General features: G+C 31.5%; 1 protein-coding gene across 1 annotated transcript in view; it reads right to left on the bottom strand.

Moving 5' to 3' along the window:
* LOC129228310 (autism susceptibility gene 2 protein-like) overlaps positions 1 to 19,678 on the bottom strand; it is a 361,864-nt gene extending 342,186 nt beyond the window's left edge. Inside the window, exon 1 of the mRNA XM_054862988.1 lies at positions 19,223 to 19,678. Coding sequence (XP_054718963.1) covers positions 19,223 to 19,468 — 246 coding nt within the window. The 5' untranslated portion in view covers positions 19,469 to 19,678. The remainder of the gene's footprint in view (positions 1 to 19,222) is intronic.
* Positions 19,679 to 20,145: the final 467 nt, after the last annotated feature.

Below are 20,145 nucleotides of genomic sequence, written 5' to 3'. Positions count from 1 at the left end.
TCTTTCATTCCGTTCATTATTTCTTGAGATACAGCAGTCACAATTGACGACGAAAAACGTTCTATAGCACAACCCCCGTTTGAGTTATTGACACCAAAATTGAATCAGCACCTGTTCCTGTTAATGGCAACATATGGACCAAATTTTGTTTGATTCCGCCAGTTACTTCCTGAGGAATAGCAATCACGCGTAACTCAAAAAACGTCCCATTGCTCCACCCCCCTTGGAGGAATTCGCGCCAAAAACCAATGGGCACAAGTTCACATAGGGGCACATATGTGTACCAAGTTTCGTTCGATTTCACGCGGTAGTTTTTGCTGTAGAGCGGCCACAAAAAACTGGTCACACACAGACGTGACACACATACACACACACACACACACACACACATACACACACACATACAGACAGACAGACATTTTCCAAAAATAGTCGAAATGGACTCAGCACACCTCAAAACGTTCGAATCCTTCGAAATTCGAAAATTTGCACGAATCCAATACTTTCTTCTATATATTAGATATAGAAGAAAGTAAAAATGGCTACTTCTGTATGTAAAGATGTCCGGGGTAAACTTCAAAACTACTGGACGATTTTAACCACTTTTTCACCACAGATAGCTACATTATCAGGAAGCAACATAGGCTATAATTTATTGCTAAAAAAACTTAATATAAAAAGGTTATGATGGAAAACAGTAATGATTAAATATAAAATCCCCCCTCCCCCATTGTTACAAAAATGTGTTGCCTTACAACAGCAATATTAATAGTAATCATAATGAAAATTTCGAATCAAGGCTTCTTCGGAAGCAAACATGAATTTAAAGTCATTTCAATATTTGGAAATTTTACTTTTGCACGCTTAGAAAAAACATTGCAGAGAGCGTGTGTGTGTACTATTTAATTACATGAATATTGCTCAAGGGTTTTTTTTTTTTTTTTTTGGTGATCTTTGTTTTTGTTAGTTCATATTTTGGAAATTCTTCAAATTGTTATTTACTTACATATCTTGCTTTCGTTTCTAACTGAATACTATTTCGTTATCCATACTTATTGCTATTTTAGTGTTATGGGTAAGGAATAAGCTCGATTTTTAATCACGTCAAAGCGGTGTGTTTTGAGTTCTTCAGTTATAACAAAAAATAAACGAATGAAAGAAGTGATTGTTTCTTCACAATTTTTACTGACTCTGGCAACGCTGGGTATTTTTGCTAATCCACACATAAAAACATTTCTACTCACACATGAACATGGCAAGAAGCTAAAAACACTACACATCAAAAATGGTATTTTAAATCATTTCTGTTCTTCAAAAGAGTCACGTTACTTTTGCAAAGTGGAACGCTAATTTGTATGAAAGCTTTGCTCAATTTGCTTGTTTCGTTTTTCCAGGGGTGCCCACAGGGGGGGGGGAGCGGTTATGGCGCAACTTATGCCATCGAAATTTTTGAGGTGTATTTTTTAAGTATATTATTTTTTTTATTTTCAATTTAAACTATTTATTTTATCTTATGTTTATATTTTATTTTGTTTATTTAGTTTGAGGGTGCGTATGTCATTCAAAGTCAGGACTTTTCTAATAAAAAATAATAATATAAATAAATGAATAAATAAAACACATTTTTAAAAAATGAATGTAATAAAAAAGAGAGCTAAAAATGAACTAAAACATACTATGTGCCATCTCTAAACGATTTCCAATATTTATGTGAATCCTTGTGCTTTTGTTTGATAGACAGCAATCACCAATCACGCTAAAATTGGAAATCGTTCAATTAGGTCAACCTCTGAAGAGATAAGTGCCGAAACTAATCAACGCCAGCTCACATGGAATTGCACATTTATACCAAGTTTCTTTCAATTCCATGCATTACTTGTTGAGTTAAATCGCTCTCAAGAAATCGGTCAAATACATGCTGAACACAAACAGAAGGACAGATATTTTCCTAAAATGGTTAAGATAGATTCAGCATACCTTAAAACGTGTTAATCTGTCAAAAAACGAAAACTTTCGCGTAATCAATAGTTTCTTCTATGCATAAGAAAGTGATCGAATGCTGATCACTTTTCGTCTTTTACATTTGACCTCTAGTTCGTTAACGCTTTGTCTTTTAATCATAAACAAAATAGGGGTTCCTTAAAGTAAAAACAACTTACTAAGGGTTGTGTGGCCTTAAAAGTTTGGGAACTGCTGGTATAGATTCACAAAAGTATTAGTAATATAACAATTTTAATTCATATTAAAAGTACCTAGTTAAATATTAAATGTTGGTCAAAAAAAAGAAGAAGAAAAGGACTTATGACTGTGCACCAACTAATGCGTATTTTATTTCTGAATCATATAAATGTGTAAAAGTAACAAACAGAACAAAATGAAAAACAGCTTAACTAAATGAAATATTAGATAAAATTAAGGTTTCATTTGTTAACCTTACCATTAAGGTTTCATTTGTTTCATAAGTCGAAATATTGTTCTAATAATATAAGAAAATAATGAGCGATTTACTATTTATATTACTTTAGTTTCTGTTTGTGCTGATTAAAAATACCGGATATGTATCAAAATATCGAATATTTTCGAGCCCCTGGAAATTAAGCCCTGGTTCGTACACTCTTCAAGAAATTTTTAACCAGGTTTTAGATTCTTAATATTCACCATCTGTTTTTCCCTTTTTTCTTTACATTATACGTAAACATAAGGTATAGCAGAATCTTATTAATAATCCAAACTAATGGGTGATTCAGGTCGCCCGAATTAATGAAAGTAAAGCATTAAACAAAAAGAACTATAAATTGAGCCAAGAGCCAAGGTACATTAACAAACGACTGCACACAGTAAAAATCTATTTTGAATTGTAAATAAAGAAACACAAAACTGCATAAGTGAAAATTACAAAATACGGCATATAAAAATGCATTTAACTCGCTACTAATTTATGCAGTATGTCTAAAATGGCTGTCCGGATTAAGCGAAGCCCGGTTCAATAGTATCCGGATTAAGAAGGGCTTACAATATTTTGTAAGCTCTTCTTAATCCGGACAATATTTTGTAGAAGCATACATAATCTTCTACAAAAGTTTCGAGGGGAGAGGGTCTCGTGACGAGGCCTCATTTTTTGTTGTTCCAAGTTGGCCAGTGTTGAAACAAACCGCTGAATATAATTTAAGAGTTTTTAAATTTGTTGCTTTACGTCTGCGACGGCGGGCAAGAAAAACCAATCTTGGCTGGTTCTGGGCACAATAGTCCGGTCTGGCATCCGGATATCCTCTTAATCAGCCACGCATAACCGAGATTCTCAACCGTTCATCCTTTCATATTCCCGAAGCGAGAGAAACGAGTCAAGTGTAGTGAACGAACGGGTTTTAAGAAAACCAATTTTGCACGAACCGAAAGGGGGGGGAGGATTCACGCCACTGTCATCCTGACCTCTTCGGCCCGAAACATCGTCGTTTGATCAACTGTTTAATTCAGGCGCATAGTTTTGGGGCCCATTCCTCCATCTCAACCGTCAGAAATTCTAAAAACAAGACTTGGGGGGAGGGTATCTATTTAAACCCCATCAACACTGGTGAGGGTTTAACCGGATGTGGTGATTGGTGGGGTTGGGGGGGACAGAACAGGTCACTAGTGATCAAGCACTCGCTGGAACAATTTTGATACATACAGAAACACATACAAAAGCATAAAATATTAAGAGAGGGATTCAAAAACGGAATCAAAACAGAACGATTGGTACACGAGCACTTTTTGTCACGGTAGCCCCGATACTACATAAGAGTAATATAGTAGTGCAAGCACGTAAGAATGGGGAGTCACGTGATGGCAAGTAGATTGGTCCTCAGTGATTCAGCCGATTATTTAGTTCTCAGAGATTTCACAAATAAAAAAAGCATAAGTGCTAAAGTTAGACTTTATGTTCTATGTCAGGAGCTCTCAACGTACAGGCTCTGCTTCCCCCCCCCCCCTTGTATACGATCAATGCAAGTCGTACAAGAGTTGCAAAACACACTTATTAATCACACATATTTCTGTTTTATTGCTGGTAGAAACTTGGTATACACTAGTAACAAGAAGTTCCGTTCAGAACTAAACGAGCCTACTTTCCCGTCGTATACCAATATCGACTTTCTAGAATATGATCGATATTCTCGAAATAAGCTAAAATCGCAAATTATTTCAAACCTTTTTTTTTTTTAAAGCTGACATCTAGAAATAAAATCTGCCTTGGTCATCTAAAGAATTAGATGCGTAAAAAATAAATAAACGAACAAATCAAGTAGCAGCACCTTTTAAACAAAGCAGCTACTAATGCATTTTTTTCCATTAAAAAAAATCTTTAACAGCTTTCAAAAAGAAAAAAAAAGAATTAAAACTAATAAGCTCATTAAAATAAATATACATCTCATATCAACAAAAAAAAATCGTGTTTTTCCCCTTGTTGCCAAAAAATTATTTTCAAAATTAATTCATGTACTTCCATAAATAATATATATATATATATATATATATATATATATATATATATATATATATAAGCATAATTTGAGATGGCACCTTTGATATAGTGAAAGAATTTTTCAACTACTTACAATGGTTCCGGAGATTACCCGGAACATATAAACGTACAAAAATACCCTCTCTTTCTCTCTCTTTATAATATTAGTATATAGATATGTCATATTGCATTAATTTAGTCACCAATCATACTTAGGCTTTCAAGTCACGCTCTATGCATATAATACTGAAATGCAATCATTGAAGTTTATTAATCGTACTGACAACCAGGGTGTTTAGTTTTTAAGATGAAACGGTTTTATTTGATTTCATTCAGAGCAATCGCGTAGTTTCAAACAAACGTAACAAAATCACAGTTGGGGGAACACTGTTCCCAGATGCATATTCAATGTAAATTGGGTTTAAACCACCTATTAAGAAATAAATGCTTGCTTTTTGAGTGTAAACTGGCATAAGAATCTAAATCGGATTTCTTCCGCCTAAAAAAATTCTCATTCATCAACTACGATAACTACCCTATAAAAAAGTGTGCCCCTTCAAAATATTTTTTTTTCTTCCAACTACGGCTATTCTCTAGAAATGTGCAATTTCTTCCCCCAATTATCAAAGCACCTCAGAAAAGTGTCCTCTACTTTTCTTTTTTTGAATAAATTATGTATTAGTCACCTAAAAAATAAATTAACAGGCATTTAACACTGCTTAAAATGTCATTACCATTATACAGGGTTGGGTTTTGGACTGTCCAAAACTAGTGTAGGACCGGACAGGTGGTTCTTACCGTCCAAAACTGTCTAAAACTGTTCAAAACTATTCTAAAGCTAAAGCGGTGTAATGTAATCAATTCATATTTACTGCAATATTTGTAATGCATAAATATAGATATTAATGAGCTTTAACTAATGAGTATTTGATAATATTTTTCTCCAAAATGTTCATTTAAAAAATATCTTACTTAAAAAAAATTTCCTTATGTAACAGTTGGTAGAGTTATGAAAGATAATTCACAACACTACCAAGACAACTAATTTCAATTCCATAATAATTCCATATAACTTAAAGGTATGTTATTAAATGTGCAATATTGAGGAGCAAAAAAAAAAAAAAAAAAAGCCTGATTTTTTTTAATGGTGTTTGCAAATAAATTTTTCATCATGTTTTAACAAAAATTCTTTTTTAAATCATAGATTAAAGAACATGAAGTTGATGATTAAACACTTAGGTTATAAAATTTGTGCTATTCTTTTTTTAGTTCACATTTTTAATATAATAAAAATTCTGTAACTATAAAAAACTAATTTACTGCATTTAAGTCAATTATTGCACTATATTTTGAACACTTTCTTTTGCACACATGCATAAATTTCGAAAAACTTGCTTTATGAAAAAAAAAGAACTCCTGCATACAAATTGAAATTTGTAATGAAGAATTTAATTTCTACGTAGCTAGATTAAAATCAGCTCCATAAATAAGTTACTTATATAGTTGTACTTGAATGTTCACATTGAATAAATATATTAAACAGTCAAAAAAATAATTTTGACATATTTTCTTCTGTTTTTGATATTTTCTCACAAAATATAGTTTCTCAAAAAGTAGTTTTGGACACTTTTGGACACGAGAGTTTTGAACAGCATGGTATAAACCTTGCCAATCCTGCTTTCATTTGCACACATGCATAAACATAGGGAAATTCGGTTACTAATATCAGTGAAAAAAACTAAATTAACTCATGCATACAGATTGAAATTTTAATCAAGAATTCAACTTCTATGTAGCTAGATTAAAATGAGCTGCATAAATAAGTTGAATGTTCACATTGAATAAATGTTCAATATAAAACGTTACTATGATACATTTTATTGTTTTTGATGTTTTCTCACAGAATACAATTTTTCTAAAAAAAATAGTTTTGGACACTTTCGGACAGTTTTGGACACAAGGGTTTTAGACAGGACGGTAAAAACCAGGGTTTTTACTGTAGTGTAAAAACCTTGCCAACCCTGCCATTATACCATTTGCTGACCCCAATTAGAATTTCTTTTCTGTTAAACGGTCTGCATAGACAGAAAGAAAATATAAAACATATCTTCGAAATAGATTTTTACAATGCTTCAAATACTATTTGAAATCAGTGTCTTTCCTGCTTCCTGCTTGTATGGTTGTAAACATTTTTTGTATCTTGCATATTTGATGTATCATTACTGTTCAAAGGGTTTTTTAAAGCCTTTCATGACAGCTAGGTGTAACTGGCGGGTCCAACTTCTTTAAGTTATAGTTCATTTATCATAGTAATATTGTTTATTTTTTATTAAAAATAACCAAAATGTTATGTACTATATTTTTATGATGTATTAATACATCATTTAAACAACTTATTTTATGAGATAAATAAATACCCTTTTCTCGGATGTCTTTTCATCCATAAGCTCATTATTTTTTGCATTGAAAAAGGCGTTCCCTGTAACGCCGAAACACGTGTCTGCTGTAATTTACAAATTTGTGCTTCTTCTAACGTTGTTTTATCTTACTTTAACTTATTTTATGTTCTTAAAATTATTAGAAATGTAACAGTTTTAATCCATATAAAAAGTGCCTAGTTAAATAAAAAATGTTGGTCTGAAAAAAGGAAAATGTCTTATGACTGTGCAGCAACTAATGCATATTTTTTATTTCTGAATCATAAAACTGTGAAAAAGTAGCTAACAGAAGAAAAATAAGGAAAACAGCTAATGCTAAATTAACTCCATTAAAATGGATAAAAATGTTAAATGAAATATTATATATAAGTAATGAGAGAAACCTTAAATTTTTAGTCTACATATTGTAATAACAATATAAGAAAATAAAGACTGATTTGAGGGAGGGTTGGGTTTTGGATTGTACAAAACTGGTTTAGGACAGGACAGGTGGTTTTTACCGTCCAAAACTGTCTTTAACTGCCCAAAACTGCTAAACCTAAAGGGGTGTAATCTAATCAATTTGTTTTTATTGCAATGTTCGCAATGCATAAATATAGATATTAATGAACTGTAATTATGGGTCATTCCATGCGAAATGAGCAAATCAGCTGTGGTTGACATGTCACAGATTTTAATGAAAATTTTTATTTAGGAAAACCATGCATATCTATGAGGTAATGCAAGGCATGGAAGTTTAAAAACTGTTTGTTCCTTTGTTATTGGAATTAGAAGTTGATGCTTACGCTAAGCCTAAATTTTCAGAGTTCATTGGTGCCAGTTTGTGACTCAATTACTTCATAAGTTACAAACGTACACTTAAAAAATAAATATTTCCGCATTCTCTAAAAAAATCTCTATTGAGAAAGAGCAAAGTAAAATTTATTCGGATCTTTTTTTGAATCTGAGATATTAACAAAGATTGAAATTTTGTCAATTTACTTCATATTTTAAATCACTCTTCTAGCTCTTTTAATGAAAAAGTAAGAGTAAAAATGATTCAGATTGAAAAACTATCTATAACTATCTGTTCTAATTTAGTAACTGTTTATGAATTTCTTAGTGACGAAATTGTTTCAGATGTTTTTTTGAAGATGAGGGAAAGCTATAAATTTACTCAATTTTTTTTACGTAACATATTGAAGTGTCTTTTAGATGCTACTAAATTTTAATCATTGGTATCAGCATATTTTTGTTACCAGAGTAACTTGAACCAAGGTAAAATTTCATTAGTTACTTCTTTTTATTTTGTAAGTTTAGCAAAACTAATCATTTCTTTTGTGTTTCATTTTCTCAAAAGCATGCTTATGAAGTTCATGCTGAAATGTACATTTTTTTTAATTGAAATAAATGTTAGTTTTACTGACTTTTGCATCATTTAGTCGTTTATCTAGTTCTTTGAATTCTCGTAATTTCACAAAAGGGTCAATCCATACAGGTTCCATACAGTATAAACTACTCATTCATGTCCAAATATTTCTAAGTTATCAAATTAAAATAATTATTTAGAAAATTACTTTTTTTTTTCAGTATAATGTATTATATAGGGCACAACATACGTAATTTAAGAAGGTACCATGAAGTTTTCACACTGTTTATTTCTGTTTTAGTGTGTGAATTGGCTAGCAAAATTGCTTAATTTCAAAGACCTGTATCTTTTTTACAAACCAAATACAAAACACAATATGTATAACATGTACAGTACTTCAATGGAATATTCAATTGGCCAGGAAATTTTATTTTTAATTCCATCCCCTTTTGGTTTAAAGGGGTCTAAAAATGTCTTTTGTCATTTTTCCGATTTTTGAGGGGATGTAATCTATAAAGGGTACACAAACACACAGCAACAGTTACATATTCTTTTTAGCATGGTTCCAGTGATTAGTTTTTGCCGTATTTCATTTTGTGTTTCCGTCTTCTACGTGAGTTGACCCTTTGAGACCTTTTTCACTTTGATGACCCTTTGAAATGAGTAAAATTTTTACACTTGGCCTTGAACTTGAACCTGTTGCCATTATTTTAATTATTAACTTACAGCTACGTAACTCAGCATGTAAGACTTATGCACTTTATCACTTATGCACTTTAACATCAAAGCGTTAAATTAACTGTCATAAATGTAACTCAAATAGATTTCGGCCAAAATGAAAAGGTCTAAAAGTCCCATTTTTGACTACGAAAATCACTTTTGATGACCTTTAAAAAAATCAAAGGTCCAGTCCAAAAAATAGTTTTGGCACAATTTGTTCTGTTTTTGATATTTTCTCACAAAATATAGTTTCTCAAAAAATTGTTTTGGACACTTTCGGAAACAAGGGTTTTGAACTGGATGGTGAAAACCTTGCCAATCCTGCTTTTATTTGGACACATGCATAAACATAGGGAAATTTGGTTACTATTATCAAAAAAATAATAAATAAAAAATAAAATAAACTCATGCATACAAATATAAATTGTAATCAAGAATTCAATTTATATGTAACTAGATTAAAATCAGTTGCAGAAATAAGTTAAATGTTCTTATTGAATAAATGTTCAATACAAAGCATTACTTTAATTTAATGCATTTTATTCTGTTTTGAATGTTTTTTCACAAAATACAAATTTTTTAAAAATATAGTTTGACACTTTCGGACAGTTTTGAACAAAACGGTAAAAAACAGGGTTTTTACGGTAGTGTCCAAAACCTTGCCAACCCTGCGGATGTATTTATTATTTTAAAGACTGATTGAGAATATCGGACATATATCAAAATATCACGATATTTTCAAACCCTGGTCTTTAGTGATGTTAGTAATAGGAAGGTCGATCAGAAATTAAATTCTTCAAAACTCAGTTTCAGTCAGGAGAAAGAAGTTCAAGAAGGAAGAGGGGTTCAAAAGCCTCTCCCAGAAAACATTTGAAAACTGACGTAAAAACAGCAAGTTTGGATAATTTTTGGTAAAATTAAGGGAAAGGGATTAGAGATTTTCAACTGAATTTTTTCAAAACTGAAGTCAAATTTAAGATAACTTTGATGACACTAGGGGAACCAAAAACTTCCCGAAAATTTTAAGATATTGAAGTGTGAAAAGCAATTTTAGACTATTTTGATAACAACAGATAAAAGAGGAGATAACATCCTCCAGAATGTTTTTTGAAACTGACGTCAATTTTAGTCCATTTTCAGAAAGGGAGAGCTGGACTGTCCAGTGCAATTTTCGAAAAGCTAAATTTGTAACTATCGGTGGTGATCTTATTGAAAGATATGAGGGGCCACTCCCCTGGAAATTTATTGAATGTAGAACTTTAAAAACTTTATGAGGCTACTTTTGGAGATATAATAGGAGAGAAAAATCTCCCACTTTAGAAACATTCTCTTGGAAACCCTTTGAAATCGAAAACTGTAAGGATGAATTGAGGTAGTTCTTGGAGAACTCCAAACGATCACGTTAGATAAAAGAGCAAAGATTGTAGGTTGCTCCTAACAATTTTTTTTTTACATTGAAATTTTAAAACTGAAGTTTAGGCTATATGCTGCAACTTTGTGGGAGGGATGGGTGTTTCGAAACACCACTGTTCAGAAATGTTTGACATTAAGGGTTTAACGCAAATTTAGCCTTAAAAACGCGATTATAGGCCACATTTATTCATGTTACAGTAGAGGCTCAGAGACTTTCCGATCGATTATTTTTTTAAATAGATTAAATCAATTCCTTCTCCCCCTGCGAGTTTTCGAAATTAGCGTTTCAAAAAAAAAACAACTTTAGACAAAGATTTTATGGATAGGAGGATCTGGAGCATTTCCCAGGAAAATCATTCAAAATTATGGTTTAAAAAATTGAAGCAATGTTTTACATTCAAGGGCTATTCAACTTAAATTTTTTGTAAGTGTCGTTTAAAAAATCCGTTTGTGATATTAAAAGAAAAGCGGCATAGGGACTCTTGCACGAATATTTTCTTAAACTCAAGTCATAAAACGCAATTTGCAAGATATTATTTTGTAATATTAGGGCCAGTGATTTTTCGAAATTAGAGCTCCAAAAACGCTATTATGAGCAATTTTCGATGTTGTTGAGTATTTGTGGGCTTATCCCGAAAACTCATAAGTATTTGATTCAAAAGAATAACATCTTTGTTTATAACATGTATGAAAGCTGGTAAAGAGTTTTTTTAGAGGTATAGAACTTTAAGTTGGCAACACTCTTTGATATGTGTGTCATTTTGATAGCTGTCACTTGTTTTGTGTTCAGTTCGGTTTACCATTTCATCTTGAATAGACAACAAGGCGGTGCAACATGCCACAATTGATTTATTGAAAGAAACGTTCGGTGAATGGATAATTTCGCATAATGAACCAGTGAATTGACCTGCAAGATAATGCGATTTAACACAGCTGGACTACTTTTTGTGGGGCTATGTGAGTCTCTGGTCTGCACCGATAAGCCACAGATGATTGACGCCTTGGAAGAGAACATTCGCCACCTTATTACTGACATATGGACTCTATTGCTGCAAAAAGTGAGAAAATTGGACTTTCTCCGAGCCAGCCGAGGTGGCCATATGCCAAAAATCATATTTAAATAAAAATAGCAAAGAATCATCTTTCGAATAAAGCAACATTCATGGCAATTAACAACATTTAACTGTTTTTTATTTGAACCTAAAGTTCTCTAGCTCTGAAAAAAACATCCTTTATTAAGTTGGTACAAGTAAAACCAAAAAATTCTTGAAAGGAATCACTGGATGAGTCCAGATCAAAATTTAATTTTGATGTAATTTACTTTGATAAATACTTTTTCTATTTATAGTCAGCAAATTATCTATTCGTGTTCTTAGTTTGATCAATATGAATAACGAACTCAGTTTTATGTGTTTGATTTTTATCTAGTGGGATAACATTTTACTAGATAAATATTTGGATTTTCAACATTTCTATTTTTCGAAAAGTTTTTACGGCATTAATGTTTCACAAATATCCAAAACATATGCATTGCTTGTGTTTTAATTTGAGGCAGTGAGAAGCAAAGGGATGTAAGTGGCAAAATTAAAAATTTGTAGATAACCAGTACACATGGTAGGTGAACCTCTCCTCTGTCTTGGGGCAAGAGATGGTACTAGTAGCCCTTGTAGTTACTGCTATACAGCATGAATTTTTAAAAAAAATCAATGAAAGCCTACCTAGGAGCTAAACTTTGAATGCGTTTTACTCAAAACTTGAAAATGTCCACTTGCATTCCTTTGCTTCTCACTGCCTCATTTGTATTATGCATAGTCCTGAGATTGTTCTGTTCATTAAAAAAAAAATAAGTATACGTATATAATGCATTGAAGTTATACCTAACTTGATTTTTCTGTGTGTATAAGGGAGGCAGGAAACTCCCCCCCCCCCCCCCCGGCGCCATCAGCTCTTTGGACGGAGGTTCTAAGACTTTATTTACCGCATCCATGCTAAATGTGCTAATGTTTTACATTGCATTATGAAATACAAAAATCTTTTTAATTTGTTAAACTTTTGCCCGGTAGCAATAGGACATAAATATAAAAATATCTGTTATAAAACATTTACAATGTAATAAAATATAACATATGGCCTATAGAGGCTTTGGGATTTCCAATTTTAAGTAGGTTTTTTTCCTCTGAACTAAACATTTACTTTTGTGAGATTTGAGTTCACTCCGTTTTTTAAAAACTTAAATTACAGATTTGGTGCCTCCCAAATGTTGATGCTCTGGGCCCTTAGAACGGCCTTTACTGGCCCAGGGCATCCTCGTCCACTGCAAATTCTACAACTGAAAAGAATCAGTGAGTGAGTATTTATCAGTGTCTAAATTACATTTATAAAATATTTAATCTTTAATTGGATTCTTGTTGCATTTTTCAGTGATGCTTTAATAGTTTTTTTCTGCATACAAGATAGATGTCATAATCAGATATATGAATGAAATTAACATTCTTTATGGAGATATCAGTGTACATAAACTATAAAAAAGAGCAGTGACCTTGGTAAGAAGCTAATCTTAATGTTTAATTATAATAAATGTGCAATAACTTTTAGTTACATCAGTTAGTTAATGTTTATCCACAACTTTTATTCTAAACAATCCTTCACTTCACAGGCCCAGATCTATAACTTTCAGGTTCTTCTACAAATATCAACAAATTTTTCATTTTTCAACTCATTTTTCGTTTTTCAACTTGTATCTAAAATACTTTTTTTTATTTAAAGTCGCTATGTAAATTGGAACAGGATTAAAACTTTTTTTCAGCATAAATTCGAAGTTCACCCTTGGAACAAGAAATATCATAACTATTCCTCCACAATTTATTTCTAGATCAATCTCAGAGGTCAAACCAAAAGATTTATTTTAATTATCATTATTTTAATTAAATTTATTTTAATTAAAATTAAGTTCAAAGAAATTGCTGTACATGAGATTACATTCTTAAGCATGACCATGTGTGATCTGAATTTTTCGAAAATCTTGGGTTGCTGTTTCTGAAAATTTAGGGTGACAACACATTCTAAAACTGAAAATTTCTTTTTTTTTTTAAATTTAAAAATGGTTATTTCAATGACTTTTTGTATGCAATTTTGATTTTTTTTAAGGTGGGTGGAGCCTGTATCCGCCCTTGCCTTGAGGGTCGGACAAGTCTGACTGAAAAGGAAATACCTTGACGATTAGTTCTTGCACAGCAATATTATTTTATTATACTAAATTTTTCATAAACTCTGAAAAAAATTATTTGTCTGGAGCCTACAGATTTTACCTAGCTTTTAAGATTTTATGATTTTTGTGTATCTGTGCTTACACCCGCTTTTTGTTTTGACTGGAAAACAAAAATAACAATCAAGCTGATCAAATAATAATCAAACTGATTTAAATCAACAAACCCTGCCAAATACCCCCAAGGAATTGATTTGGAAAAGGAAAATCATACTGAAAAAGGTTATTTCAAGCAATCAAAATAGCAAGAGAAAATCTTTTACACAAAGAAAAAGAATTGTTTTCTAATTTCTCCCCATATTGAAAGTACGGAAATTTGGTTCAAAGTGAAATAGTTAAGACAACAACTTATACCTTTTACAAAATGAATAAAATGGGAATTTGTTTTGAAAAGTACAGTACATGAATGTATTTTATGCTGAACAATGTATTTGGTGATAAAACTTGCATTGAAACATTGTTTTTTATTTTTGGCAGGAAATTTGTACCCTCCAAAAAGTGGGAAATTTTCATATTTTTTCTTCATGTACAGTGGCACACACAGGAATTTTTCAAAGGGGGGGGGGGGGGGTCCAGAAATGAAGGTCCCCCATTCTGATATCATACCATACTCCAACACCCCGAATCCAAACATATTCTTTTGATTTTATCGATTGTTGGAAATTAAAAAGGAAAAAATTTTAATTGAATAATTACTTAGCATTGTTATTAATAAATTAATTTTATTACCTATGACACTTGATTGCAATACCAGAAAGCAGAAGAATGAATGTATTTACTTTTCTCATAAATAAAAATAGAGAGCAACAAAGCAAAATCATCATTATAGAACAATAAACTTTTGACCAAGGGTTCAGACCCCTTGGGCAAAGCGAATCATGAGCTGTGATTTGGCCGCTTCTGCCTGAAAGCTTTTGTTGCGAATTTCTGTTTACCAATATTATCATATAAGATACTGTCTTTTAAATTCAAAATTGTACCTTATTATAAATCATAATAAACTTATATTTAATTTTAAAATTTGTGTATTGAACCCTAGGAGCCAGAATAAAATGTTAATTAAAAATGTATCTACTGAAAGTTACATTTTACAATAATATTTAGTTTATAATTGTGTTAAAAAAACTTAAGATTTAGAAAATGAAGCAATAAATATGCTGTATTAAACATTCTTCCAATATTTCTAGCTTTGAAACTTATAACAATAATGATGTTATTTATATTTACAAGAGTGGATGTGCAACTAATGGGCATCCTTAAGTAATTTGTTTTAAAATTGTATTTTAGGTATATATTTCAGTTTTTTAAACAGATGCATTAATCTGTCAACATATTTTAACTTGTGACATTGTTAAATCCTTCTTTCTCTAAAAATAAAAACGAAATGATCGACTAGTAAGTAAGAATTTATGATATTACTTTTACAAAGTCATCAAAAAGTGAAACATTTTGCATTTTAGGAAGGTTTAGTTCTTTACATTACTATTAACATATATCTAAATACTTTAATATTGGAAGATTCTATGATTTAACACTTGATCATATATAATATATCAGTTGGTTATTATAAACATTAACTTAATTTTAGAGCATGCTTCCAATTTCCCAATACTTAAATTCTAATGAAAAATTAGAAACAATGTGCTTGGTACTACCAGTGCAAAGCAAAAGTAAAATCTTATCTTAATAGGTGATACATATTAATTTGAAAGAAACACAGTAAGTATGTTGAAAAAACTAAGAGTAGTAAGTCTACTAAGTACATTCAGAATTACATGGTATTTGGCACTTCGCTAAATTGCGCTTTGTGCCATCTGTTCAATCGTAATATTATTTTCTTACAATGTATTTGAAAAAAAATAAATAATTTTCATCTTTTTGTTCTCAGAGCACTGATGACAAAATGTATTTAATAAAGTTAGTTTTATACAGGAGAACCAAATTTATGAAGCCAGACAATTTTTCTTAAAAGTTTCATAAAACAAAGTAAAAAATTATAAGAGTTATTATCATACATTTTCAGTTTATTAAACAAAAATGAAATTCCATAAAATTCGTGTAATATCACAACCGTGTAGTATTAAACTGAAGTTTTGTACTGTGAAATATCATTGTGTATGCACTCATCATTTTATTGCCACACTGGAGTATGGGTATGACCCCCCCCCCTCAATCCCCTCTTGGCTATGCCACTGCTTGATACCAGTTTTATTTATAAAAAATTTAAGTTTCCCACAAACCAATTGTAAGAAATTGTGAGTAATGACCTGTACAGTAGAAGACCGTTATAACGCACACCTTGGGACCAGAGCTTTTGCGTTATACAGGTTTTTGCATTATATAGATCATTTCAAATTTTGAAACTAATATTCAGAATATATCTATATATTAGCACTTCAGAATGAGTTTTATCTGCAATGAATGTTAAAGCACCATTATTACAATTAGTTATTCACAAATAAATATGTTTCACAATCAAAATCCTGCACTTCTGCTAGCTTCATGGTTTGCATAACAGCTGCATTTTCAAGAGCCATATGGTATTTTCTGTTTACTATGAGTACTAATTTTCAATTTAAAAGCTTTGGAATGAGATGGAAAGATAAAAAACTTTCAAAATTTAATTTGCTTAACAATTCTTATTTTTGCAAAGCAAAACAGAGGGATTTTTTTTAACTTCAAAACCTATTGTTTACTTCTGAAAAGTAGTGCGGTTTATAGAGAATTGCGTTATAACGGTCTTCTACTGTATTTAGGAAACCTAGATCAGGAAAGAATAAGCAAGTGTATTGGCGAAATGAGAAGATACTTGCAAAATGAGAAGATACTTAATTGGTCATGACTTGCCGACGACTGCTGACAAACAATCTAGGATGGTTTCAGTTTAGAAGTAATCCAAAAATTTAATGCATCAGATTGAACACATCAAAGGGCCGTACGGTCTCCTATGGGTCTGCTTTGCTGGCCACATATAGCCCACGGGGCATAGGCAGTGAAGTTCCCATCAATGTTTCTGGGGGCATGCTCCCAGTAATCCATTATGCACAATACGTATATGGGATTATATACATAATATGTCACAATGTGAAAATTTCTGAAACTTGAGGGTATACGCTATGCGTCTGAAAAATGTTTGAGAGTATACGGCATATATGGAGTATACCCTATGGGAACACCACTGGCTGTAGGCTGAGCACCACTGCATTAAGCTAATATCTTGAACGAATACACAGCAGTGGTGCACACAATGGGAGGGTCCAGGGGGAGGTGATCTTGACCCCTCTTATTGCACCTTTTTTTTTGATTGACTATAATCCTATTATGTGTAAAATAATTCCAAGCAAAGGTAACAGTAATTTCAGATTTAATAAATGAAAAAATAAAGTTTTTTTCTTTCTTCCTCTGTAAGATCGAACTATATTGAACATAATTTGTTCTATAGTGATAATTTTATAACGCTGCTTATACTTTTAATTATGAGAAAAGTAATTCTTGTGCTTTCTATTGTTTTAATTAAGTATTAGTTATTGTAATTTTTTTTAAACTAAGTACTTATTCTATAATTTTATTGAATGTTTTTTGTTTCTGATAATCAATACAATCAAAGGCATATGTTTGGATGTGTGTTGGAGTATATTTGTTTCAAAACGTTGGTTAGTTGATTCATTTAATTTCCAGCACAAAGGCCTTTGTTCGTTATTTCTTCTACTCTAAATTATAAGTATACAAAAAATATGTACTAATCCTGTACTATTTTTATGTGATATGTAACTTTTCTAGTTAATGGATTATTTTATAAAATCATACACAGTTGAACTCTCAAAATATCATAAGTTCACCATTATAATATTTGTATTATCTGTTACTCCTAATAACAAAATGTAACAAAAACCTATAAATTTTATTTTGATTAACCAGCTTTTACTGCAGCTTTGGTTTGCATTAAGATAATTATGAAAAAATGAGTTATATAATTTATTTACTCGCAGCTGTCAGTTTACTGAATCTCATAGACTGAAAGGGAAAAAACTCATTTCATAATTTAAAACAATACTGTGCAATTATAAATCATTAAAAAATGATAGCAATATTTCAGCACACCACATATGGTTCTATATACTATAAAAACAATAAAAAGTTTGAGCTGTGTATTAAAATATTTATTTAAAAGGAGTTCAAAGGTCAAAAGATTACAAAAATTAAGATTAGCATAATAAACTATTTTAAATTGAACAATTATTTCAAGCAATGTATTTGCCATATTGCCCAGTTATTTTAAAATTAGTACATCAGTTTTTGTAAAAATTAAGTCTTCTTTCTGCTTTCAGACATAATGTGCATGTGCAATGTATGAATCTTTACCAACTTTTCCATCAGCTACCTCTAAATATTGTTAGATCATGCTAAAATTTTACTCTTTTTTTTTTCCACTACTCGTGGTTAAGAAAATCATGTTTCAAACTTCAAAAATAAACTTCACATGCTAATGTTTTGTTCAAAACTAATCAATCACAATACAGAAAAATAACACCATTTAATTACATAAATGCATATTTTTTCAAATAAAGATATTAATAAAGAATTGCTCTCTTCAAAATTTTAAAAATAAACACTACTTTCGAACATTATCCCTTATTGTTACAAACATTTGTCGATAACAGAAAAGCAATGGCTACAAATTGACAGTGTTATAACATAGAACAAAGGATTAATTATACTTTAGAATGTTGCTTACGTTTTTATTAAAGATAAGATCATGACCAGATTTGAAAAGACAGGATAAAACAGTACTATGTTGATACATTTTGATTTAAAAACGAAAATCATTACAGCTTTAAAAGGACAGAAGAATGAACCTGTTTTAAATACCTCTCTTGATAATTATTTTTACCTTCCACTGATTGAAGACTTGAGATTCACAGACGATTTTGTTAATACTACTTTAACTCTCTCTATTTATTCATCTTTCTAAATATGGAAAAAATCAGAAGACAAGTTTAGATGTTTTAAATCCAAACATAGTTAAGGAATTTGCTGAAAATGTAAATACTAGCTTCAAAACTATTTCTCCTATTTTTCTCTCCTCCCTTGGAATTCTTAGAAGGGTTTTAATTTATCAGACGATTTTTTAAAATCGTTTCAAGTAGAACAAAAATTCAATTTTATTTATTTATTTTTTTAACAAACAAAATAAAAATCTAGGAAACCAAGTTCACAAGAAAAAATATTTTTGAATTTTATGATGATTTTTTTTAAATAACATAAAACAAAGGATAATTTTCAAGTTAGTACAGAAACTTTTAAATTAGTACAGAAACTTTTGCGTTACGATCATTAACAAATCGAAGGGCACTAGATCAAAGGATAAAAAACCCAAACAATAACTTTCGATAAATCGCACATCTCGAATGCCTTTATATCGTTCTCGCCTCCAAGACGAATGCTTAAAATGCGAAAATTTGATCTGGATTGTAGAGGGCACAGAAATTGCAGAGAAAAAGATCTGATACGTGGAAGGGGTGGGGTGGGGATTGACTTACCTCTAAGTCCTCGTAGGTTTTGAAGCACATGAAAGCAAATCCATCGACGATATCCTCTTGGTATATGGGTTCTTTGATTCGTTTTTTACGGGTGGGAGGCCTTTTTTGTCTCACAGGAGGCGATTCATCATTTTCACTGGCCTCTTCGGCAGCAGCACACTGCCGTTGTTGCCGTTTTTGCATTCGCGCTGCGCGGTCACGACGGCGTCTGTTGCCAGTCCCCGCGTTTCGTTGCTTTGCCTCCATAGCTTATCCACAATTCACCGACAAATATATCGACGATTATCCATGCGGCACTCTTTCACGATAATCCATGGCGCACCCAATGGCAGATCACATCCTTGCACAAACACTAATCCATCCGATCGTTGGAAATCCGAAAATTAATACCTATCTGGGAAGCTTTTGTGACGCTCACAGTCGTCCTCACCAACGAATCCACTGTCAAATTCTCCCTTTTCGCAGCAATGGCGGCTGCACACAGACAGAACACAGATGGCCGCGTCACTCACTCGCTGACCCGGATGTTGTTACGCCAAACTTTACGCTGTAATAACGAGTTCCTTATTTACACTTCAAAATTGGCCTTTTAAATGCATATTTTAAAATGAATTTCGCATCACATTTAAAGCATGAAGGTTTAGAAAGCGCCATATGTTTCAGAAACAATTTTTCGGCTTCAGGAAAGGAAACAAATTTCTGTGTTTAGGTTATCAGATCAATATACTACTTTGCACCTGCTAGAAATGTAATAGTGTTAGTAATGAATATTTAGTTACATTGTGTGTGATTGTTTTGAGCAGCATAACCATTATTTTTTATCAAAATACATTTGTGTGTTTGCTTCTTTTTTTTTCATCTGAAAGAGAAAATAAATACGTTTTCTTACTTTAGTTGTGAAGGAAATCAATACCGTTGAAAAA

This window comes from Uloborus diversus, chromosome 1 (genome assembly GCF_026930045.1).
Source record: "Uloborus diversus isolate 005 chromosome 1, Udiv.v.3.1, whole genome shotgun sequence".
Taxonomy (NCBI): Eukaryota; Metazoa; Arthropoda; class Arachnida; order Araneae; family Uloboridae; genus Uloborus; species Uloborus diversus.
This window is presented reverse-complemented; position numbering and strand designations above follow the sequence as displayed.